Source organism: Podarcis bocagei (assembly GCF_964188305.1).
Source record: "Podarcis bocagei genome assembly, chromosome: 14".
Taxonomy (NCBI): Eukaryota; Metazoa; Chordata; class Lepidosauria; order Squamata; family Lacertidae; genus Podarcis; species Podarcis bocagei.
The window spans coordinates 54,000,450-54,024,804 of NC_138139.1; the positions used below are offsets into that span (position 1 = coordinate 54,000,450).

Sequence of the window (24,355 nt, forward strand, 5' to 3'; positions counted from 1 at the left end):
AGCTGAAAGCAGCCTGAAGTTCCTCCTGATCATGAATGGGAAACAGCTGGCGAAGCCGGCGGCCTGCCAGGGAAGGGATCTCTTCCTAACCTGCTCCACGGAGCCCGTTCCTTGCAAGCGCTCCGTGTCCCTCGGATGGCGAGCGCCTTTGGAAACGCGGAGCAGGCGCTTGCCGGCGAGCAGCCCCCCCCCTTCCCAAGCTAATCCTTTTAAAACCGAAAGCCCCTTAACTCGCTGGCGAGAGGCTTAGCCGGGCCTCGCCCGCCCACCGGCTTCCTCTCGGAGGTTTTTGGGGAGCGCAGGGCGCGGCGAGGCCCGGCGGCGCGTCGGGGTGCGGAGGCTGCCCGTGCCGGCCAGGCGGCGGTGGCGGCGGCGGTGCTGCTGCAGCGGCTGCTCCTCCTGCAAGCAGTGAGTGGAGCGCAGCCGCAGCGGCGGCGGGGGGCGCGCGCGCGCTAGGGCGCAAGGCTGGCGGTGGCTGCGGGGAGCCCGGTGGAGGAAGGAACTTGTCCCTTCCCTCTGGACTCGCGCCCCCCCAGATGTTGCGCCCGGTGCGGCCGGCACCCTTGGCACCCCCCACGCTACGCCACTGGTGTGTGTTACGCAACGGCGAGAGCCACCACCCGCCTCTCCGGGCTTCACGTGACGTGGCGGCCAAGTAAAGGCAAAACTGCGCCTCGGAGGCTGACTCTTGGCAAAAGCAAGCCTCTTCCTCCTCCTCGGCCTCGGGAACGAAAGAGCGCGACTGCTGGTCCTGGCACCCTCCTGGCCGCAGGATGGGCTTCTTCTTCCTGCCCAGCCTTTCCTCGGAAACCTGGGTGTTGCTTCTCGTCTTCTTGGTCCTTCTGGGACTGTGAGTTCAACTCAGAGAACAGGGAGCGCGCACGGGCGGGCGGCCGTTGTTTCTCCGGGATCGGCGGAACCTGCTGCTGCGGGATTCCAGGAAGGAAAGGGCTGGCGAGATGTTCGGGGAAGCGCTGTCGCCCGCGCTTAGCGCGCTGCCTTGCCCGCAGAAGGGCTCCGGGTTTAAGCCCCTGGAGCCTCTCCGGGGAAGACTTGGGCCAGGCGCCCTGTCTGAAACCCTGGAGAGCTCCTAGGGCCGCTCAGCGGAGACATCGCTGAGCTGGAGTGAGCAATGGCCTCACTCGGCAGAAGTCGAAATCAGCCCTTTGTTCAGATCCTGAGGACTGGGAACTTGGCTTTTGGAGAGAAAGCCTGTAGTGGTTCAAGGGGTAAGGCACCTGCTTTGCAGGCAGAAGGCACCAAGGCTCAGTCCCCCGTGGCCTCTCCGGACCGGGCTGGGAGAAAGCCCTGCCTGAAATGCTGCCGGTCAGTGCCGACTTCTAGACTGTGTCCTCTGACTTTGGTCTGTGGCAACTTCCTGCATTTCAAAGGTGCCGTTTTGCCAAGCTGCTGTTTACTGGGAAGGAAGAGGCTAAAAGCGAGAGAGGAGGCAAGCAACTCTGGTACTTTTCCAGGGTCGCTGCATAGAGCAGAGGGATCTCTCTTCCTCCTCCACATGTTTACAAAGGGCTCCCCACCTGGACGAGGCAGGCAGCTGTTCTGTAGGAGCAGCTTCCCCCGGCCCTGTAGTTCTGTGGCAGGAAAAGTGCTACCTGATGAATTTCTGCTGAGTCTGTAGCCTTCAGAGGTCATTCGTGTTGGCTCTAATCTAATCTCCATACCAGGCTGTGCCCGATGGAGGCGACGCCTGCTGCAGTTCCAAGGTGCAAGGGTCAAAAGTGAGAGTCGCGGCCCGGACACCCACCCCCAAGCCCTGTTCTGGTGCCACCACAGCCCGTCAGCAAGCAACCAGCTTCTTAGGCTGGCAAAATAAATAAAAATGTAAAATCTACAGTGTTCGAAATGCCCGGTGTATTTCGTGACTGGTGTGGGTCCAATTTGAAACCACGTGGAGATTTCTGGACGCCAGGTTGGCAACTGACCTCTCCACCTGGCTGGCCCCTGGCCTCCTTAAGCAGGGCAGCAGAAGAGCTCATTTGTTGCATTGATTTTCCACCTTTTCCTCCAAGGAGTATATGGTTGACCTCCCCGCCTCAGTTAATCCCTACAACAGCCCTGCGAGGTAGGCCAAGAGGCTGTGACAGGCCCAAGGTCACCCAGTCAGCTTATAGATATATGGAACTGAAATGTTTAATAAATAATAATAATAAATGGTGCTTAGACATTCTGTTGTGGCGCCTGTAACCTTGGTTTTAAAGTGCTATTTGGCAATTAGCTTATACAGTGGTACCTCGGGTTACGGACGCTTCAGGTTACAGACTTTGCTAACCCAGAAATAGTACCTTAAGAACTTTACTTCAGGATGAGAACAGAAATCGCGCAGCGGCAGTGGGAGGCCCCATTAGCTAATGTGGTGCTTCAGGTTAAGAATTGTTTCAGGTTAAGAACGGACCTCCAGAACGAATTAAGTTCTTAACCTGACGTACCACTGTATTTCTGAGTTTCTAAAACTGACAATGCAGTCTGGCCAGGAGGTTGAAGGCTTACTCTGCCTCGCCTTTGCCAGGCTCATAGGAACATAGGAAAGTACTTAGTCAGATCTACTGGGCCACGTAGCTCAATAGTGGACCAGTAGATGTGGAAGCCAGGTGGGCTGGAAGAAGATGGAGACAGCCACCCGTCCATCCTCGGCCAGGCTGCTCATTCGTTCACCCACAGGGAATTCCTGGTTGCCTGTGGCTTCTGGGCGAGCGGATAACTGCAAGGCCAGGTGGACTGGAATACAGTGGTGCCTCGCAAGACGAAAAGAATCCGTTCTGTGATTCTCTTCGTCTAGCGGTTTTTTCGTCTTGCGAAGCAAGCCCATTGAAGGATTAGCGGATTAGCGCTATTAGCGCTATTAGCAGCTTTTAGTGTCTTATCTGCTGATCGGATCAGCTGATAAGCGGCTTAGCGGCTTAGAAAAAAGGGGGGGGACCAGCAGGAACTCGCAAGACATTGTCGTCTTGCGAAGCAAGCCCATAGGAAATTCGTTTTGCAAAGCACCTCCAAAACGGAAAACTCTTTCATCTAGCGAGTTTTCCGTCTTGCGAGGCATTTGTCTTGCGGGGCACCACTGTATCTTGTTTTTCAAACCACTTTTCTCATTGACTTCTCTTTCACTGGTTGTCTTTCCAGCTATGGGATCTGGCCATACAATTTCTTTAAGAAGCTGGGAATTCCTGGTCCAAGGCCTCTGCCCTTCATCGGGACCTTTCTCGAATACCGGAAAGTGAGTATTCTGCAGCCAGTCTTGTGACAGTTGCCCTGGGAGGTAATCAAAGGATTGGGGAGGGGGGGAGAGAGTAGGTGACTTTGGATGGGACAGGGAGTCTGTAGCTTGTATGTGACTCCCTATGTCCTGTACTGGTCATTTTGGAAACAAATGAACAGCTTTTAATACCATGGGACATTTTGAGATTTACCCTCAGAATTGCTTTTTTGAATTGTTTTGTTAAATGTGTGTTGTGATTTTGTGTGTGTGTGTGAGTGTGTGTAGATGGGTTTTCAAATTAAAGTTTTGCAATCACATATCTGACCTTCATCCCAAAAACAAGATTCCATTTCCTCCTGCATCTTTTACAATAACCCAAATCTTTTACATCTCCATTAAATCAAAAATTCACCGTTAAACTACAAGTGTTACTCCAATCCTACAAACAATTTTAATGGTTTACAATGATTTTTATGATAGATTATAGATTTTCCCTCTTCCTTATTAAAATTTTAGTATTTCTGATTTCTGATTCTTCCGGTCATTTTTTGCCATTTCAACATAATCCATCAACTTAATCTGCCATTCTTCTCTTGTCAGGACTTTATCATCTTTCCATCTCTGGGCCAATAACATCCACACAGAAATTTTATGTATTAAAAAACTATACCCTTTTACTTTGTGTCAACCAACCTGCACAACATACAAGCTTCCTTCTCTGCCACATTTATGTCCCACCCTTCCTTCAAGTTTTATTTTACTTTGTCCTTCCAACAAACGTTAAGGTAGTACCTAGGGAGTACTCAAGGCTAAGCAGGGACTCGAACTCAGGTCTCCGCAACCCAAGACCAGCATTCAGTTTTGGCGGTCCGTGTTGCCTGTGTCTACATATAGGAGATGATATGGGTGTTTTCAAACAAGCTATTTCCCAAGTGTATTCTAGCAGTCATGTTGTGGTGTGAACAGACAAGGAGGATGAATCACATTCCTGTGGTGTGTTTGGGTGTGTTTGGGCTGCTTCTGAGACAAAGCAAAGTTCTTTACAGCCCCTAAGTCTGCCTTGCCCTTAAGACAGCACAGCTGCACTGACGGGAGATGCCTGTTTCTCTGACAACTGTTTTTATCTCTGCAGGGGATTCTGGATTTTGACCTGGAGTGTTTTCAGAAGTATGGCAAAATCTGGGGGTGAGTGTCCCGCAAAACAGAACCGGGCGTGTGGGGAGGTTGGTCACTGGAGAAGGCAGCTGTGCCTGTTGCTGCCTGCAAATTGTGGCCCAAGTGGAAAGTGTTCCTTGCTGCTATAGAATAATAATACAATCCTGTGCTCAGGCAACCCACATTTTGCATACTGTACCTATGATACAGATTGAGAAGGTGTGTGTGATACACTAAGCATAATTTGTTCCGAAAATGTTTTCTGGTAGAATTTATTGTTCAGGTTTTGCTCATTGTCAGAGTAGCATTTGTCACCAACAGATGGTCATTTTATTCCTCTGGCTCTTGACTTCTGAGGTTTTAACAGGTAATCATCCCAAGTGTTGGCTAAAAGGCAGGGCTGGAGGAAGTGTAGCCCTCCAGGGGCTGTTTGGACTACATGTCCCATCATCCCTGGCCATCAGCCATGCTGACTATGGCTGATGGGAGCTGGAGTCCAATGACACCTGGAGAGCCACAGGTTTTCCAGCACTGCAGCTGGAGGTTAGGTAGAGAGTCCCAATCTGACACTAAAAAAGAATCCTGATTACCTGTTAGGGTGGTGGTCTCTCCCAGTTGCACAGCCACCTGCTGTGAATGCTGTAGATCTCTGGATTTCCTGCATCTAACGGTGTCAGCCTAGATGGTTTTTAGGGACCAGCTCCAGGGTTCATTGTTCCTAGCTTCTTGCCACAAACCAATTGTTGCATCCAAGCAAAAATTACCAAGATTCTTCTTCTTTCTGGGCAATTAGAATTTTTGACGGCCGGCAGCCCATGATGGCTATTCTGGATCCTGTCATGATCAAAACCATCCTGGTGAAAGAATTCTACACCCATTTCACCAACCGTCGGGTAGGTATCTGCTGGGGAACTGTCTCTGTCAAGAGAGATGGTGATGGATTTTGGATTCTTTTTTTAAACTTAGACAACAGCCTGGATCTCACAGAACGTGACGCTGTGCTTTGCTCAGCCAAACTGTGGCTTGCTCAGGCATCAAAAGTCAGCAGAGCATATTTACTATGGTTTGACAGAACCCTGATGTCAAGCCATGGTTTGATGTTGGGTTACAAACTGTGGCTTGCTTTAACTATGGTTTGCTGTTTATGTCCAAACCCAACACCCTCCCTTAATGGTGGTGTATTTTGCCACCCCAGGCCAGACATTTGGCAAGGTATAGAGATGTGAGCTATGAGCAGCTAGAAAACAAAAGTCACTCCCATGACTGAGCAATTCTCAATGGGGCTTTTTCTGAAGGAAGCTCTTTCCCGTGCTGTGACTGTTTTGTGAGGAGTGGGGGGAATTTAAAGGGGCCATCCTTCTGCAATGCTTTCTGACCAAGCTCTGAATTCATATCTATCAATGTTTCCCTTTTTTAAAAGGGAAATTCCCTTATTTCGAATAGGATTCCTCGCAGGAAAAGGGAAAATTTGACAGCTATGGCTCTGATCCACTGGTATCTGGCCACCCTACTTTCTAAACCTACTTGCAGTGCTATAATTAGGTTTTCGGGGGGGGCAGTGCTGACCTTTCAAACTATGCACTCATATCTGTTTCTCATAAAAGGAAAAGATAAGCTGGCAGAAGTCTGTTGCCCCATTCAAGGTGGCAGGAAAGCGTTAAGAAATTCTAAGATAAAGAGTGCATTTGGCAGGCATGTGGCAAAGGGATGGGGGAGCCAGTCAGATTCCCCCAAAAGATTTTTCTTTCCAGCTTGCACAGTCAGCCAGAGTTCAGGTGATGTGGTGAGGCAGTGCCAATCCTTGGGTGTCATGGTTTGGGGGGATATCAGACAGGGGGTGAAGTGTTGGGGTGGAGGATGGGGAACAAACCAAGCTTTGGGGAAGTAAACCATGTTTCCCTCCCCCATCTGTGAGGTGGATCTTGGTTAGTTCAAACAAACCATGGCTTGGCACTTTGTTCGAATGCAGTCAGTCTCTACGTTTGTACAAAAAAAAAAAAGAGTGTTTGGTGGTGACAGCTGCAACTCACTCCCAGTATTGATTTCTTGGACTGCTTAGGACTTTGGTTTGAATGGAGAACTGGACACCTCAATAATCACAGTCCCAGATGAGCAATGGAAGCGGATTCGCACCGTCCTCTCGCCCACCTTCACCAGCGGGAGGCTGAAGGAAGTAAGTCCTCAGATCAACCCATCTCTGATGCCATGTTGCCTAAGAGGTGCTTTGGGTAGATCACTGCCAATCTTTAACTCTGTGAGTAGATCGCAGTCTCTTGGGATTTGGCCACCCCTGATTCTATTCCAACTCCCTGCAATCCTGCCCACGGCCATAATGAGGGCACCAAGTGGGTCTTCCTGGGGAGAGCATTCCACAAATGCTTTTGCCTTCCTCAGTTTCCCTGCCCTCCAGAAACTGTTTTCACACCGCCTTGTCTGCAAGGGAAGTTGCGTGTGGAGCAAAGCATTCTGGGTTATGTTTTGGGGGCTGATTCCAAATACCAGCTGCTGGAAGCCATGGGAGTGGCAAGTGTTCTTGAGCCCGAATCCTGCTTGCTGGATTCCTACAGGCATTTGGTCGGCCAATGTGTGCTGGTCCCGGGGGGGGGGGGGTTACCGTGAGGCGTGGTCAGAGTCCAGTCCTGGGCCGATGGTCTGGAGACTGTCCACCAAGGGCGAAGCAGGGTCCAAAGCAAGAAGCCGGGCGTGGTCAGGAACTCTGGAAGAGCAGGTCAGGGTGCTGGCAGAAACAGGTTTCCAACATCGTTGCTCCCGCAACCTGGGACTGGGCTGACTGGCCTTTATCTCCTCTGAGGCCTAGGGTGGTCCCACACCACATGTGACTCGCCTCTCCTGGCCTTAAGGCAAGCACTCCTCCTGAGAGAACCCAGTTCCCTCCGCCTCTCTGCCCTGAGCCTCTGCAGCTCAGGAGAGGCTGGAGGGTTACTGGACCCAGGGGCAGCTTCACCTTCCCCTGACACAGGGCTGGGAGAGGAGCACCTGCAGGCAATGGGTTCTCAATCACCTCCGGAGCCAGAGTGGATTCATCTGGGGTCTGCTCCTGAGGATCCGGCACAGGTGCAGGCGCTTCAGATTCAAGCCCCTGCCCCAGCTCAGCTCGCCCTGGAGGCGGGGACTCCTGTGCAGGCTGGGATTCCTCTGGTTCAGCCTCTGAATCAGATTCCCAGGCCATCACACACTGTGAGGACCGGATGCTGGACTAGGTGAGCTCTTCTTCTGTGGTCCATAATTGTTGACCCTAGGACTGCTAGCCTGGATGGTAAGGAGTGAAAAATGAGAGAGCGGGGGGCCCCATCCTCCTCACTCCCTGAGAGCCCTACCTGCCCTGGGTGTCACCTTCTCAGGGCAGGACCATGAAGGGAGTGAGCAGAACTAGCAGTTGCTGACCATGCTGACCATGCCATGGCAACCAGAGAGCTTCAAATCCAGGATTGCTGGAGCTCAAGCCTGAAGGGGGCTCAGGATTGTGATTAAGCCACCCCCTTCGAGGGATTTGGAGGGGGCACTGGAGTGCCTCTTATGTGGGTTGAAATATGTGAGGGCACACCCAAGGATTGAGTGGGCTGAGTTGAACTTTTGACTGAGTTGAACAAAAGGAACCCAGCTTGGGTGAGTGTGATGGCCTGGGACTCAGGCTCGGAACTGGAGGAGTCTCGGTCCGCACCAGATCCTCTGCCTCAGGCGGCATCTGAACCGAGTCTGGGGCCTGATCCTGAAGAGTCCCAGTCTGCACAGGTTCCCCTGCAACAAGCACCAGCTGGGCCGAGTCAGGGAGCTGAGCCTGCCCTGGCTCCAGATGCGGGGATGACCTCGTTGCCTTCAGCTGGGCCATCACTTACAGCTGCTCCACTACCGGTTTGGTCAGGGGAGGCTGAGGCGGCCCCTGGGTCTAGTCACCCACTGACGTCTCCTGAGCTGCAGAGACTGAGGTCTGAGAGAAGGAGAGACCTGAATACTTGCAGGAGGAGTGCTCGCCTTCGAGCAAAACAGGGAGGTGAGTCACCGAGGGATCAGGACCGGCCGTTACCCCGTGAGAGATAAAAGGCTGTCGGACCCCGGCCCAGGTTGCGGGAGCAACATTGCTTTTTGCCAGAACCTGCCGGAGATCTGGTGCCTGACCTTGCCTGGTTTTCTGCCTTGGCCCTGTTGGACTGACTCCTCGTGGAATTCTTGGATTCGGGACCGGACCTGGACCGTGTTGCTTGGGTTAATCCCCTGGCACAGAACAGTGAGCTTGAGAATGCACCCCCAGAAGAAAACTTCTCCCGCTCCTTGTGGGTGTCTTCTCCAGGGCCAGTCTCTTGACATTGTGAAGTGGCCAATCCAAACTGCTGCTTGTTCTATAGCTCCATTTTAATGGGGTCTCTACCACCATTCAGGTTTTTCTCTGCATTTCCAGATGCTCCCCATCATCAACCGATATGGAGGAATGCTGGCGAAGAACGTCCAAAAGAAATCAGACAACGATGAACCCATGGACATGAAAGAGTGAGTTATTTCTTGGGGGACTGTTGGGGGGGAAGGAGTCCATATTAGAACCAAAATGAATTCCAGGAAACTTCCAGGAGGAATTCTGAGTACAGTCATACCTCTTGTTACGTTTGCTTCATGATACGTTTTTTCAGGTTGTGTCCCTTCGCCACTTGCGCATGCGCAGATGCACAAAATGATGTCATGTGCATGTGCATAAGCAGCGATTCATGACCTGTGCCTGCACAGATGTGCAGATGCGGGCTGCGTTCCTTTCAGGTTGCGAACGGGGCTCTGGAACGGATCCCGTTCGCAACCAAGGTACCACTGTATTGACACATTTTGCAGAATTACGAGGTTGAGTGTTTTCTGGAGTGTCTCACTGCAGAGTTCAGCAGGAGTTTCATCCCTGTATGGAAAAGCTGCGTATTCCTGCACTGCAGGGGTCAGGCTATAAGATCATCAGGATGCCTTCCAACTCTTCAGTTCTATGAGTCTATGGAATACATGATTGAATACATCTCCCATGTAAAAAACGAAACAAATTTCTATAGGAAAAAACCTAGAGAAAATAATGCAAACAAAAAGTTATATATATTCTTAGAATATATACACACATTGTGGGGAAGTAATGCAAACAAAAAGTTAGCCTCCAGTTCAGCTTGTGCTGTTTTTAGTCCCAGGAAGGAATGAGTACGATGATATTGCAGCAGATCATTGTTCTTTATTTAATTTTTTTAAGTGTATGTTTTGAAATATTAAGTATGTGGTTGCTAAATATGTTTTAATTGACACATTTTACTATGAAAAGAAATCCATGGGAAGTCATAATTGCATTTAACAAACCTATTAAACAGAAACAGCATAATGAAGAAAGTTAATGATGTACGATTTCCCCCACCATTATGGAATCTTAAAAATAAACATGTAATTTGTAGATGAAGTCTTGTTCAGGCTTGAGATGTATCCAATAAACAGAACTGATTCACGGGCCAGGAAGGCCTGAGCTCATGCGGATCACGTAGCTGAGTTTAAAGTCCTTGCAAGATTCATTGTGTGCTTCTTTCTGCTGAGGGTCTTCTCTGGGAGAACTTCATGTGACCAACAGCCATCACATTTCATGCGTGTTTCTTCCCTGCTTCCCTTTCCCACAGTATCTTTGGCGCCTACAGCATGGACGTTGTGACCAGCACCTCGTTCAGCGTTGACATCGATTCCATGAACAACCCCAACGATCCTTTCGTCAAGAACATCAAGAAGTTCCTCAAGTTCAGTTTTCTGAGTCCATTGGTGATTCTGATAGGTAAGAGACACTTGTCTCCTAAAGTGGGCAGGCAGAGAGGTTGGGGAGAGGACCTTTTTCAGCTGGTGCACCGCATGCCTTCAGGGGCAGGCTTCCGTGGGATCTCTTGCATTTAGTGGGAACAAGGAACCAAGCACTGGTCACGGCATGGCTTTGCACAGTAGGCTAAATTCCAGTGATGCAGAAGTCAGACAAAAGCCAGAAGTCTACTTCGAGAAGCAGGGCTAGGATTTATTGTTGCAGCAGTAAATGCAGAAAACTAATGTGCTTGTATCTTCCTGGATCTAGTTGCACTGGCTCCCGGTAGAGTATAGGGTCGGGTTCAAGGTGCTGGTCTTGACCTTTAAAGCCCTTTGTGGCTTAGGGCGGGGGTATGCCCCGCAGAGGACCTTAAGGTCCATGAATAACCATAGTTTAGAGGTCCCGGGCCCTAAGGAAGTCAGACTATCCTCCACCAGGGCCAGGGCCTTTTCAGTGATGGCTCCAACCTGATGGCATGCTCTGTCCCAGGAGACTAGGGCCCTGCAGGATTTAACCTCCTTCTGTCAGGCCTGTAAGACAGAGCTATTCCACCTGGCCTTTAATTTGAATTCAACCTGATCTTTTATTTCCCTTCTCTTCCCTCCCCCTCCCCTTTTATGAAGATTCCCTGCTCTGAGACCCCACAGCTAATTCTCCCCTGGCCTCCATACTGGCCCATGTAGGACTAATTCAGCCAGCTAGCCCTGGGGATTATCTAATGCTTATTTCCCCTAAAGTGATTTCTGAATTTTGAATTTTATTGTTGTTCATGTTTTTATACTGTATTTTATGCTGCTTTTACAATTGTTTTAAATTTGTTGTTAGCTGCCCTGAGCCCGGTTTTTGAACCAGGAAGGGTGGGGTATAAATAAATAAAAATGTATTATTATTATTATTATTATCTGTAATGCGTGCTTGTAAAGAGTTTAGGTTTGCAGGGCTGAAACCGCGTGTAAAGGGTGTTTGCACAGATAACTTTGCCATGTGGTTGCCAGGTCTCAGGCTCTCTACCTGAACTGTCCAGGTTTCAGCTTCTACCTAAAGATCTCCGGGGAAAGGAGTTCTATCTCTTGAAGAAGCAAAGAGAGAGGCAACTTTGGTCCATCGTATTCCTAGCTTTTCTGTCTCTCAAGAAGAGCTTGGCAAGATTCCTTGACCGTGTGTTCTTCTTAGACTGCTGCTTCATTGTATCCTCCCAAAACGCTGTTCTGTTTTTCTCTCTTCCAGTCGTCTTCCCGTTCCTCACACCGCTGCTGAATAAACTAAACTTCACCCTGTCATCTACTGCCTTCCTCGAGTTCTTTACTAATGCTGTCACAAAAATCAAGAAGGACCGTCAAAAGAACCAGCACAAGGTCAGTGTGGCCCCTTCCTGAACATCGCATGTGGAAGGTCAGGTGCGGGATTGACACTCCGTTCTCTCCTGCTAACCCTTGCCTCTGTCTCTGTTCCCTTGCAGGACAGAGTTGACTTTCTGCAGCTCATGGTGGACTCCCAGATCTCAGGCAACATCCCCAATGAAGCAAGTTCCTATAAAGGTAAATAGACAGGTGGCACCTCTGAACAGTGGCTGTGTTTTGTGCTACAGCTTGAAGGGTGTTTTCTTTGCTCTGACATATCAGGGCTGTACTCCCTGTTTTGGGATTCCACCTTTACAGAGATCCTTGACATTTCTGGCCAACGCCTAGAAAAAGCGAGTGAACTAGCTCTGCTGAAGTTCACTCAAGGTGAAAACCTGAATGTTCACTTTAAAACCATTCGTTGTGTATTTCCTGGTAGCAGGGATTGCTAGGTTTCAGAAGGGAGTAGAAGTGCCATTGCATACATACATACTAACAGAGCAAACCTAAGCACAACCTGGTTTCTCTTTGCCTTGGCTCCGGGGAGGCTAAAAAGGTTATGCAGCCTGAATTGTGCTGGGCTTTGGGAAGCTGCCAAAGAGCGACCCCTAAGGGACCTGACCCTTTGGGATATGCAGCTGGATTTTGGAATACTGCTTGGGAGCTGAGAATACGATGCTTCACACTTTCATCATCTTTTTTTATTATTATTTGTATGCCACCTTTCCACAGTTAAAAAACCAATGCTCAAGGCAGCTTACAGCATAACAACATTTACATACCGTGTTTTTCGCTCTATAAGACACACGCGGGTGGCACTGTGGGTTAAACCACAGAGCCTAGGACTTGCTGATCAGAAGGTTGGTGGTTCGAATCCCCACGATGGGGTGAGCTCCCGTTGCTCAGTCCCTGCTCCTGCCCACCTAGCAGTTCGAAAGAACGTCAAAGGGCAAGTAGATAAATAGGTACCGCTCCGGCGGGAAGGTAAACGGCGTTTCTGTGAGCTGCTCTGGTTTGCCAGAAGCGGCTTAGTCATGCTGGCCACATGACCCGGAAGCTGGACGCCGGCTCCCTCGGCCAGTAAAGCGAGATGAGCGCCACAACCCCAGAGTCGGTCACGACTGGACCTAATGGTCAGGGGTCCCTTTACCTTTACTTTAAGATGCACCAGACCATAAGATGCACCTATGTTTTGGAGGAGGAACACAAGAAAAAAAATATTCTGAATCCCAGAAGCCAGAACAGCAAGAGGGATCTAGCTTCTGGGATAGCCTCTTGCTGTTCTGGCTTCTGGGATAGCCGCACGAAGCCTCTTCAGGGCAGCGGGATGAAGGCTCCCCATGCCTGGAAGAGGCTGCACGCGGCTAAGCCAGAAGCCAGGACAGCAAGCGGGATCGCTGCACACTGATCCCCCTTGCTCTCCTGGCTTCAGTGAAAGCAATGCATAGCCTCTTGAGCGAAGAGGCAGGAGCGCTCCTGCTGCGCTCTGGAGGCTTTGCGTGGCTATGGCTGAAGCCAGGAGAGCAAGAGGAATCGGTGCGCACCAATCCCTCTTGCTCTCCTGGCTTCAGCCATAGCTGTACAGCCTGCATTCCCTCCATAAGACGCACATACATTTCCCCTTACCTTCTAGGAGGGGAAAAGTGCATCTTATAGAGCGAAAAATATGGTAATGACAAAAATTATAAACAATAAATAAACCACATCAAAAAATGCACAACCAAATGGGAAACATTTTCCACATAAATCAAAATCTAAAACTAAGAACACAGCATTAATATCACAGTTTAAAACAGGGGGAGTCCTCCTGGGTGGTAGCCGCAGCAGCAGTCCTTATAGCCTATCAGGACTATACAGTGGTACCTTGGGTTAAGTACTTAATTCGTTCCGGAGGTCTGTACTTAACCTGAAACTGTTCTTAACCTGAAGCACCACTTTAGCTAATGGGGCCTCCTGCTGCCGCCTTGCCACCGGAGCACGATTTCTGTTCTCAACCTGAAGCAAAGTTCTTAACCTGAAGCACTATTTCTGGGTTAGCGGAATCTGTAACCTGAAGCGTATGTAACCTGAAGGTACCACTGTATGCCATTTAGCTAACTAGTTACCTAAACGACAACTAGGATGGATAGTTATAAGGCATGGGGGGTAGACGATGGGTGCATATTGTGCCTTTGGGACTGGAGAAGTAGGAGTAGATGTATTTTGAAATGGATTGAAATGAGGCCGCAAGTGATTTTGAGACAAGTACCACATCATGAATAGTAAGACTGTTGATCCCACCCCGATTTTTACTGACGGCTTGTTTGCAGTGTTGAGATGAAGTTGTGTTTTCCCTCCTTGTTTGCTTTCTTCTGCAGCTCTGACGGACAGAGAGATTATGGCCCAGGCCATTGTATTTATTTTTGCTGGTTACGAGACCACTAGCAGCACTCTCAGCTTCTTGTCCTACTGCCTGGCCACCCACCCAGATGTGCAGCAGAAGCTGCAGGAGGAGATCGATGAGGCTCTTCCCAACCAGGTAAGAACATCTGTTTTGGTCTCCAAGGATGATGCTCATCAGGTCCGTCTGATGATAAATGCTTTGGCTTGGAGGGACATAGGCAAGCATGGAGAAACCTGTCTCCTGGTGGCTCATGGGACAGCCTCAAAAGCATGATGGCGGGTGGGAAAGATGGTGGACTCCAGATCCCATCACCCCAGCCAGCATGGCCAGTGGTGATGGATCATGGGAGTTGTAGTCCAACAACATTTGAAATCCTTTGGGTTCCTCACCTCTGGTCTAGAAGGCTGACATACCAGAAGTGGAATGTGGGGAAAACAAAGATGTTGAAGCCATCAGATAGATTTCACTGGCAGTTTTCATCCTAATTCCCATTAATTGAGCAGGATTGCAGTACAGTGAAGCGTCTGTAACCCGAGGTACCACTATAGTGTTAATTGACAAGAATAGAGGTACTGGAACTGCCACCACGATTTGTGTTGGGCATGCATGGCTGCCACTCTGGACAAATGTGGACAGGTTCAAGAGGGCGGAAACTTCTTGGTATAAAGAGATCACAGGTGAACTAGGAAAGCAAATCAAAGAAAACAAAGCAATAAAATCTGATGGAATTTATGAAGGGGGCAAATAGGAACTGCAGAACTGAAGGCTGGAGCTTAATTTACCTGAATCCTGTCCTTAATAAATGTATGTTTGCTAAATAATCCCACCTTTCCCAGCAGACTCGTCTAAGAAAGCTGTAAAATTAGGAGTCTGGGAGTTCTCGACCAGAAAAAAACAAAGCAAAGTATTTGTGTGCAAACCAAATAGTATAAATTTGGGAGGGGGGTTATATTTGTTTGTTTATCAAACATGGATTTTATTTTTCATCAGGGCCAGAAATTTGGAGGGATGGAATTCTAGGGAAATGGCTGGGCAGCAACTGGGTTCTACTCCCCCTCCCTCTTTTTCAGCCGGGCCCGGCAGTCCGTGGGTGGCACTGGTGGGGAGTGTACCATTATGCCTCATCCAGTAGTTTTTCTAACTCATGGAGGAGGAGAAGGCTACTGCAATGATCTCAGGCAGGCAATCAAGCCCTGATAAGAATTAATGAGTCTCTGGAAAGTTTTATGGCATGTTTATTTACAAATCACATTGAGAGTGCGGTTCCGAGCCTGCCGCTCTTAGCAACGAGTTGGTGACTCTGAGGCTCTGCCCCTGTCACAGCACAAAAGGCGCCAAAGTCCAGTCCGTCCTCTATTGTACTTCTGTCATATTTTAACCCTTTCAGCTCTTCTGGTTTGGTGAGAAGGTGGGTGGAAATTCCCCCCCCCGCTCTCAAAACAAGAGCCCTCTGAATGCTGTTTCTCTGCTGGTTGCATAGCAAGCACCTCAATGCCGTCTATCTCTTCCCCTCCCCCTGTCTGCGAACTGTCTGTGTCTAGGAACTCTTGGTGAAGGGGGGGGTGAGCTAACCCCCGCCTGCATTCTTTCGTCTGACTCTGGCCCTCTCTGTACTGGCAATCCATCTCCAGAGCTTGGCTCTTCCCACGCATTCAATTCAGTCATGTCCCTGACAGCTGCCAATGGCTACCAACCATGACGGCTCTTCTCTGCCTCCACAGTCAGAGGCAGCAATGCTTTTGAAGACCAGTTGCAGGAAACGATATGTTATAAGAATTTTAAGATCGTGTGTGTGTGTGTGTGTGTGTGTGTGTGTGTGTGGTGTTCATAACTGTATATATAAACCACATGTCTGAAATCCCACAGAAAAGGTCCTGAACAAATTGACCTCAAATATTTCTCTGCAAGGTCAAAGTGGGAAACCTTCCCATTGTCCCTTTCCTCAAAAATCCTGTCCTCACAAATCCTGTCTTAAGGGCACATTCAAGATATGAACAGGGTGTGAGCCTGTGACCTGTGAGCTAGATTCAGGAATTAAGTAGTTATAATAACAAAAGAGTGGCCAAAACCCAGATAATGCAATCAGATAGCTTGCCAGACAGGATATAAACAACGCACTCAGATTTCTGTTGTAGACCGCCTTTTCTGTGATGTAGGTATCATGTATCTGGGGGGTGGTCTTGGGTTACACCCCTTCTGTGATGTATGTATGATGTTTCTGGGGGTGGTCTTGGACTCCAGGGTGGGCAATTTAAAATGTCTATATAAGGGCTGGCACACCTGGGTTCTGGGTCGTGCTCCTCTCTCCTGCGTATGGGGGAGCACCCTGTTGCAAGAGTTAATAAAGATCAGGCTTACTAGCGGCTTTGCTTGTCAGTATTCTCTGGTTGGCCTCTGTTATTTTCTCCTACCAATAGAGAACCTACAAAAGGACTCTATATGGGCTCTTGGGTACCCCATAAGGGACAGGGAACAGTTTTTTTTACTTATATTACATGGTAAGGAAGACGACTCTTGTGCGTAATAATAATAATAATAATAATAATAATAATAATAATAATAATATCTTTATTGTCATTGCCCCCTTCGGGGACAACGAAATTACTTGACTGCTCCATAAAAACACTAATTAAACAATACAGTATAATACAGCAAGGGAGATTAGATGACTTTCAAAGTCCGGGCTTCCCATTCAGGGCCGAGATCGCTCTGGAGAAGAAGCTGTTCTTAAGACGGCTCGTTCTTGTCTTCATCGTCCTGTATCTCCGTCCCGACGGCAAGAGCTCGAAGAGACAGTGACCAGGATGTGATGGATCTTTTACTATGTCCAGTGCCTTCCTATGGCACCTTGTGGCATAAATCTGCTCTAAAATGCTCTCCGCTGCCTTAACAACCCTGCCCAACCCCATCCTGTCCTGGGTAGTACAGCTTCCGTACCACACACATAAGCCACAAGTGAGCACGCTCTCAATGGCACAGTGATAGAAGGCAAGCAGCAGTTTCTGCGGAAGATGGTTTTTCCTTAGTATTCTCAAAAAGTACAGTCTCTGCTGCGCCTTCTTCACAAGCCCCCTTGTGTTGACACTCCAGGACAGATCCTCTTGTAATTCAATGCCCAGAAATCTGAACGTTGATCTGCTTGCTGGTTTCCCCCAGGCATCTGCTTGGCCACTGTGAGAAAAGGCTACTGGACCAGATGGGCCATTGGCCGTAGGTTACTGAAGTTTTATTTCCCTCTTTTGCAGGCCACTCCCACCTATGAAACCGTCCTTCAGTTGGAGTATCTGGACATGGTGGTGAACGAAACGCTTCGGCTTTATCCTCCGGGAGGGCGGATCGAAAGGGTTTGCAAAAACACCGTGGAGATCAACGGAGTGACGATCCCCAAAGGAACAGCGATCATGATCCCTGCCTATGTCTTGCATCGTGACCCGGAACACTGGCCGGAACCGGAGGAGTTCAGACCCGAAAGGTGCGTTGCAAGGAAGGAGACTCTTCCTTCTCCCGAAAGCAGCTAATAAGGAATCCTGGCGACAGGAGCAGGAAACCCAAGAGCCGGTGTGATTATTACAACACCTACACAATGCATTTATCATTGTTTGACATCCGCTGTCTGCGCTGCCATGCGGGGACTTTTTATAACCTACACCCATAAACTGTGCATGGAATTTAATTAACTGTATTGAGGGAAATGACACCTAGATGGTTTCAGCGACTGAAACATTGGCCTGGTTTTATGCCCAGCGGTTAAAAGAAGAGCTATAGGGCAGCTGGTGCCAAGCCATGAAAATGCTTGCAGAAAATGAAAGCCAAAAAGTGAGATACTTCTTCCAATGTTTTTTTTTGGGGGGGTCCATATTTTGCATTTACATCACTGAAAATGTTTACATGTCCACAACATACTTGCAATACAGAAAAGAAGATTAAATTATATTTTCCTGGTGATTTCAAATGAGCTGAGCGTGAAAATCTGATTAATAAGCAAGATACAATCCAGATAGGAAGTGCTTAGCTGCCATATCAAAACCTAACTAATAAGTGACATTTAATCCAACCAAAGTGTTTAATTGTGCTATAAGCATCTTTCCTCAACTTTCATCCTTTCTCCCAATTCATCTCTAGCATCTAAGCTGAATTAGTAATATCTTCTGATCAAGAAAGAGAATCCTATTTTCATAACATTTCTTGAATCTCTAATTTCTGCCTTCCTTCATTGCTGCTGGAGCTCAGGCTACATGTATATTGTGCCTTTGAAGCACATTCGAAGCAGATTCTCCCGTTCAAAGTATTCTGGGTACAGCAGTTTGCTAAGGGCTGCTGGGAACTGCAACTCTTGGAAGGGGAAACTACATTGCCCAGAATTCTTTGCAGGGAAAACATGTTTCAGAGTGTTTTAAAGCTACAGTATGTATGCAGCCTTCGCCACCTCCATTCATTTTGATGGGATCTATTCAATGGTATGCATAATGACTGGTTACTGAACTCAATTGGAGGGGAAGAGCCATTTACACCACCTCGAGCGTTTTGCAGGAAATGGGCAAGATCAATGTAATAACGAAATATGTTTTTCCTTGAGGAATAAATCTACTCTGGGCAGCGATAGCAGTTTTCAGCCAGCAAACTCACAGCTGCAGCAACTGCTTTGAAGAACATGCCTGTTTAACCGGCCCATGGACCCTCAGCACCTGCTCAGGGACTCCCGGCGCCCGCTCAGTCAGCTCCTGTGCACCGCGCTAAACCGTCGCGGAACAGAGCGGGGACTGCCTTCCGCGATGCTGGCCAGCTTCCCATTGGCTGCTGGAAGCTCCTGTGTGTGCGCACGCACTCCGGCCCACCACGGCGTCTGTGGGACCGTGTGCCAGCCCAAGCCACAAAAACTTTGCTGACCCCTGATGCATAGCTTGGCCAATCAAATTCCATCCATAGTTTGATTCTCCAGCCCCAGATGGGGTCACTTGTCTCGCCCAGCAGTGGAGGAACATTAGGTGTGTTTTGCTTCCAGTATCCTTCCTCACCTCACACTTCTCTCTTTTCCGATTTGGAAACAGGTTCAGTAAAGAGAACAGGGAAGCCATTGACCCGTACGTCTTCCTGCCCTTCGGTGCGGGTCCACGGAACTGCATAGGAATGCGCTTCGCCCTCCTGGTCTTGAAAGTGGCGATGGTGGTCTTGCTGCAACAATTTTCCTTCCGTCCCTGCAAAGAGACTCCGGTAAGCCGCAGCATTCTGTCTGTTTTGCCTTAACGCAAGGCCAACTGCTCTATTAGCACTGAATTGCTTGCTAAAACCAGATGGCTGTATACATTTTATTTCCCCCTCCACACCTCATTCCTGGGCCGGAGGAATCACACCTGTCTCTGAGCACAGGTGTGATGTGCTGACAAGGTCTCAATCACGCTGTGGCATTCTGCACTCATGGCAGCTTCTGGATAAATCCATCCCTGAAGTAACCAATTGTTATTATATTTATTTTTAGCCTGCTTTTTTCCCCTGACAAGGGCTCAAGGCATTTTGCAGATAAAATAGGAACAGCTAAGAAACATTGGGAGGGGAAATCCAATCATTTTTTTTTAAAAAAGCATTAATAGAATTAAATCCAGCTATATAAAAATATATTAAAACATACACATTATTACAATAAAAACAGCACAGCCTCTGCCATTTCCTTAAAAAAAGTCAGTTCCCAAATGGCTGTTGGAACAAGAAAGACTTCACATGCTGGCAGAAGGACAGCAAGGAGGGAACTAGTCTAGCTTCTTGAGGAAAGGAGTCTGAAGTGTGGGAATGTTCAGGGAGGCAGGAGAGGATATATTGTTTATTAATATCCTTCCTAGTTTGCGCTAGCAAGTTCCTTTACTTAGCAGAGTTTCACATTCCCCTTTTAAATGCACAGTGGATAACTGGTTGCAGGCTTGTGTAAGCCTCTCACTATTAGGTTCCTGGTAAGTTCTCTTAGAGCCCACTTAAAAGAATAAACACGCCACAATCTTGTGTAAAGTATATAAAAGTAGTTTACTCACATCATCAGTTCACAGTTGGATTCCTAAAGGCAGACTTAGTTACAAAGTATATGCATGTGGATCTATCCCATGTGGGGACAATCCCAGTGTCCTCTGGAAGCCAACAGAGCATCTCTAGCTAAAAAGCTGCTCCAACTATGGAGGAAGTCAAAGAGAGAGAGTGTACAGTGTGCCTTGTCCTTTTGTTACCTTGACAGGTAAGGTCACGCCACATCTAGTGACATGCAAAGGATGTATGTCCCAGCCAGGAGGAAACAGGAAGTTTTTGACTGGCTGGACCAAACATTCCCCCACATGTCCGCTCTAGGAAAACAAGGAATGTTGTACTTGACTGCTACTTATGTATCACATCCCACACAAAGTTGCTTGGGAGGAGCCAACCCCAAGAAGGCCATCTTCTTCATCCCCACCTGTGAGGGTGGCGGGACCAAGAGAAAGGCTACCCCCAAAGATCTCAGAGCCCAAGTAGATTTGTATGAGGGAGTGTGGTTTTTCAGATCTCTTGGACTTAAGCTGTGTAAGGTTCTATATAAGTCATAAGCAGCACTGTTGAATCCATAGAGTTGGAAGGGACCCTGAACACCATCTAGTCCAGCCCCCCCCCCATTGCAGGGATGTGCAGCTGTCCCATAGGAGGATTGAACCTGTAACCGTGGCATTAGCAACATCATGCATGCTCTAACCAACTGAGCTATCCGTTATTCAAACCTGATGTTCCTGAGCGCTTTTGAAAGGCAGCCCCATGTAGAGAGTGTCGTGTGTGGAGGAAAACTTAAAATACGTTGCAAAGTGCCCCAGAAATAGACCAGAGGCAATTGTATCTCATCCAGCAGAGCTTTAGTGATACTGAAGGCGAATGAGCATCATGGTCACAAATCCAATACTTTCAGGACTGGCACTGTCTGTAAGAAGTCCAGTTGCAGTAGACTTAACTTAAACTTCACAGTAACTTATAATAAGTCTAAACCTTAACACTATAGCATACAAACACCACACCAGAACAAAGAGGTACAGTGGTGCCTCGCAAGACGAAAAGAATCCGTTCCGCGAGTCTCTTCGTCTTGCGGTTTTTTCGTCTTGCGAAGCAAGCCCATTAGCAGCTTAGCGCTATTAGCGGCTTAGCGGCTTAGCGGCTTAGCGGATCAGCTGTTAAGCAGCTTAGCGGCTTGGGGAAAAGGGGGGAGGGAAAAAAACCCGCAGGAACTCGCAAGACATTTTCGTCTTGCGAAGCAAGCCCATAGGAAATTCGTTTTGTGAAGCACCTCCAAAACGGAAAACCCTTTCGTCTAGCAGGTTTTCCGTCTTGCGAGGCATTCGTCTTGCAGGGCACCACTGTAGAAAGAGAAAGTGAGTGAAACCCGGGCTCCTCCTGGCCTGACTATTATAGTCAGCATGACGTTGACAGAAGGGATAACAGAACCTGTTTAAACCAGCCGTACTCAGCTTCCCAGGAGTAGGCTAAACATCAGAAACCTTCTGCCTGCTTCTTTCACATAGAAAGAGACCTTCCAGAACACTCTTGAGCTAAGTAGAATAGGAAAGATCTCTAGACATCAGATCAATACTTTCTGTACTAAGAAATGCAAAGTGACAGAGAGCGTTACAGTAATCCAAACAGGATGCAGTTAAGGCCTGTGTCCTTGTGGCCAACTCAGACATCTCAAGGAACAGGCGCGTTTCATGCACTTTCCTGGTCCAGCAATGGCCGTAGCGTTTGATACGGCCATATTTGTACTACTGTGTCCAGTTCTGGTTGCCTCGCCTCAGAAAGGAGGTTGGCAAAGATTTAGAATGGGACCGCAGAAATGATCAGGGGATGGAGTAAATCTTTGATGAAGAAAGTCTGCAGCAGTTAGGGCTTTCTCGTTTGGAGAAAAGATGAGTTCGAGGCAAGATGATAAAAGTTTTTAAAATTATCCCTGGCATGGAGAAAGGTTTTCCTTCCTCTCTCTTAACACTAGAACTCATAGATCATGGGTAGGCAACCTAAGGCCCAGGGGGCGGATCTGGCCCAATCTCCTTCTAAATCTGGCCCACGGACGGTCCAGGAATCAGCATGTTTTTACATGACTAGAATGTGTCTTTTTATTTAAAATGCATCTCTGGGCTATTTGTGGGGCCTGCATGGTGTTTTTACATGAGTTGAATGTGTCCTTTTATTTAAAATGCATCTCTGGGTTGTTTGTGGGGCATAGGAATTCGTCCATTTTTCCCTCCAAAATATAGTCTGCCCCCCCCAAGGTCTGAGGGACAGTGGACCGGCCCCTTGCTGAAAAGGTTTGCTGACCCCTGTCATAGACATTTAATCAATCCGAATGCCGGAAGGTTCGGGACAGATAAAGTCCTTGTTTATGCAGCACAGAGTTAAACTGTGGAACTCCCTCCTGCAGTGACGGCCACCATCTTGGATGGCTTTAAAAGAGGACTGGACAAATTCATGGAGGAGGAGAGGGCTGTTGACAGCTGTTAGCCACAATGGCTATGTCCTGCCTCCAGAGTGATGCTTCTGAATCCGTTGCTGGAAACCAGCAAGATCCTGCTTCCTGGTTTCCCACAGGCATCTGAATGGCTCTTCTCATGCAGAATGATGTGTGTGTGAACTTTGCAGTTGCTTCTGCTGGACCTTCCCTGCTCCATCCCACTTACTGCTCATTACCTACGGGACCGCCTCTCCTGGTATGCCCCACAGAGAAACCTACGGTCTGCAAATAATAACATCCTCAAGGTCCCAGGCCTCAGAGAGGTTAGGCTGGCCTCAACTAGAGCCAGGGCCTTCTCGGCTGCGGCTCCAATCTGGTGAAATGCTTTGTTGCAAGAGACTAGGGCCCTGCGGGACCTGACATCATTCCGCAGGGCCTGCAAGACAGAGTTGTTCCGCCAGGCCTTTGGCCAAGGCACAGCCTGACTCCCTCCTCTGGCAACCTGCACAGAATTTTGCTTAATTGGTTGCCATCAATTTGATTTAATTAATTTTTATAATGAAATATTTTTAGATTGTGTGACTATTTGACTGTTTGATTATTTGATTGTTGTTAGCCGCCCTGAGCCTGGCTTCGGCTGGGGAGGGCGGGATATAAATAAAATTTATTATTATTATTATTATTATTATTATTATTATTATTATTATTATTGCTTTCTTTTGATGACAAAGATCCCCATGGAACTGGACAGCAAAGGCTTCATGAAACCGAAAAAGCCCAACATTTTGAAGCTGGTCCCCAGAGCCGTTGCTTCTCCAGAGGAATAAAGGAAGGGGACACAGCAAAGAGGCAGAGACAGGCACTACCTCCCTCTTTCCACACCGTGTTGCCTTCACCTCACTGAGGACTAGCGACTTGCGTTGACAGAACTGCGCAGAGGAAATCGTGCCTTTTATTTTGCAGAGTTTTACTGACCTGATAACTCTCTGTTTACTTAAGCTTATGTGGTAAGCAGCAGTGAAGACTGAAGATGTATGCAATTTTTATGACCTTATCTTTAGATTTTAGACATTTGGGGGTTATATATGCTACTTCTTGACCAAAGGTCAAGGTTTCATAATTTAAAATCATGGCTAGAAAGAAATTGCAGTATGTACTTTAGCAGTAGATGTCAGTGTTTTCAGACCTGAGATCCCATTTTAACCTAAACATGGATTTGCAGGACGCATTCCTTAAGGTTATTTTAATCATGTATTTGAATGGTGGCCATGTTGCAGCTGGGACCCACTTTAAATCAGGCTGTGACCTTGTAGTGGATCCCCACCCATCAGTGAAAGGCAACCTCTAGCCTCCTGTGCAACTTTGCTGCCCAGGGCTGAGGTTTGCAATGTTTTGGTAGCGTCCAACTGAGGCACTTTGTGGTTCTCCCACATTTGCACCTCTGAGCCAGAAAACCCCCCTCTCCCTTTTCCCCAGCTCCACTCCACTAAATTCCCCATCATCTCCCCTACCTCTGTGACCCAAACAGGAAGACCCATTCCCCACTCCCCAAGGCGAAGCACTGTATTCTGTTACTTACCTCCCGTATGTTGCCAAGATCTTTAAGGCAGAGGTCTTCAACTTGGGTTGCTTTTGGAGGTGAGGGGAGACATCCAGATGACTCTCAGAGACAGGGCCTTCTTGGTGTTGGCCCCCTGTGTGTGCAGAACTCTCTCCGTGGATCGTTCTGCCAGGCCCCAACATCACTGACCTTTCTGTGCCACCTTAAAACTCCACTTTTCTCTTAGACGTCACAGGTTTAGATTTTATTGTTGAACACCTTCGCCAATTTCCAGTGTGGCAGCACATGTTTGAATGTGGATTTTTTTTGTGATGCATTATGTCTGCTGCTGGACTGTTCAGTTTTCTGTGCCACCCAGAGGCCTTCTATTCATAGATATGCATAGATATACATAGACATATATAACATAAATAAATCTATGGTTTGCAACAGTTCTTTTGGTGCCTGTGG

General features: G+C 48.2%; 1 protein-coding gene and 1 long non-coding RNA gene across 3 annotated transcripts in view; one reads left to right on the forward strand and one right to left on the reverse strand.

Annotated features, from left to right (window-relative positions):
- LOC308573134 overlaps nt 1-24,355 on the reverse strand; it is a 58,210-nt gene that overhangs the window by 29,171 nt on the left and 4,684 nt on the right. The gene's annotated exons all lie outside the window — the stretch shown is intronic.
- LOC308572975 (cytochrome P450 3A24-like) lies at nt 625-24,339 on the forward strand. The gene is made up of 13 exons (XM_081169584.1): nt 625-850; nt 3,139-3,232; nt 4,347-4,399; nt 5,163-5,262; nt 6,429-6,542; nt 8,787-8,875; nt 10,012-10,160; nt 11,409-11,536; nt 11,641-11,719; nt 13,879-14,039; nt 17,150-17,376; nt 18,953-19,115; nt 23,076-24,339. Exons 1-13 carry the CDS (start codon nt 774-776, stop codon nt 23,169-23,171), a joined length of 1,530 nt encoding a protein of 509 aa, XP_081025710.1. The 5' UTR covers nt 625-773; the 3' UTR covers nt 23,172-24,339.

Coding starts and splice junctions, on each gene's coding strand:
- LOC308572975 (XM_081169584.1), top strand. CDS start 774: ATGGGCTTCTTCTTCCTGCCCAGCCTTTCCTCGGAAACCTGGGTGTTG. Junction 10,161..11,408: donor TCCATTGGTGATTCTGATAG/GTAAGAGACACT, acceptor TCTCTCTTCCAG/TCGTCTTCCCGTTCCTCACA. Junction 11,720..13,878: donor TGAAGCAAGTTCCTATAAAG/GTAAATAGACAG, acceptor TTTCTTCTGCAG/CTCTGACGGACAGAGAGATT.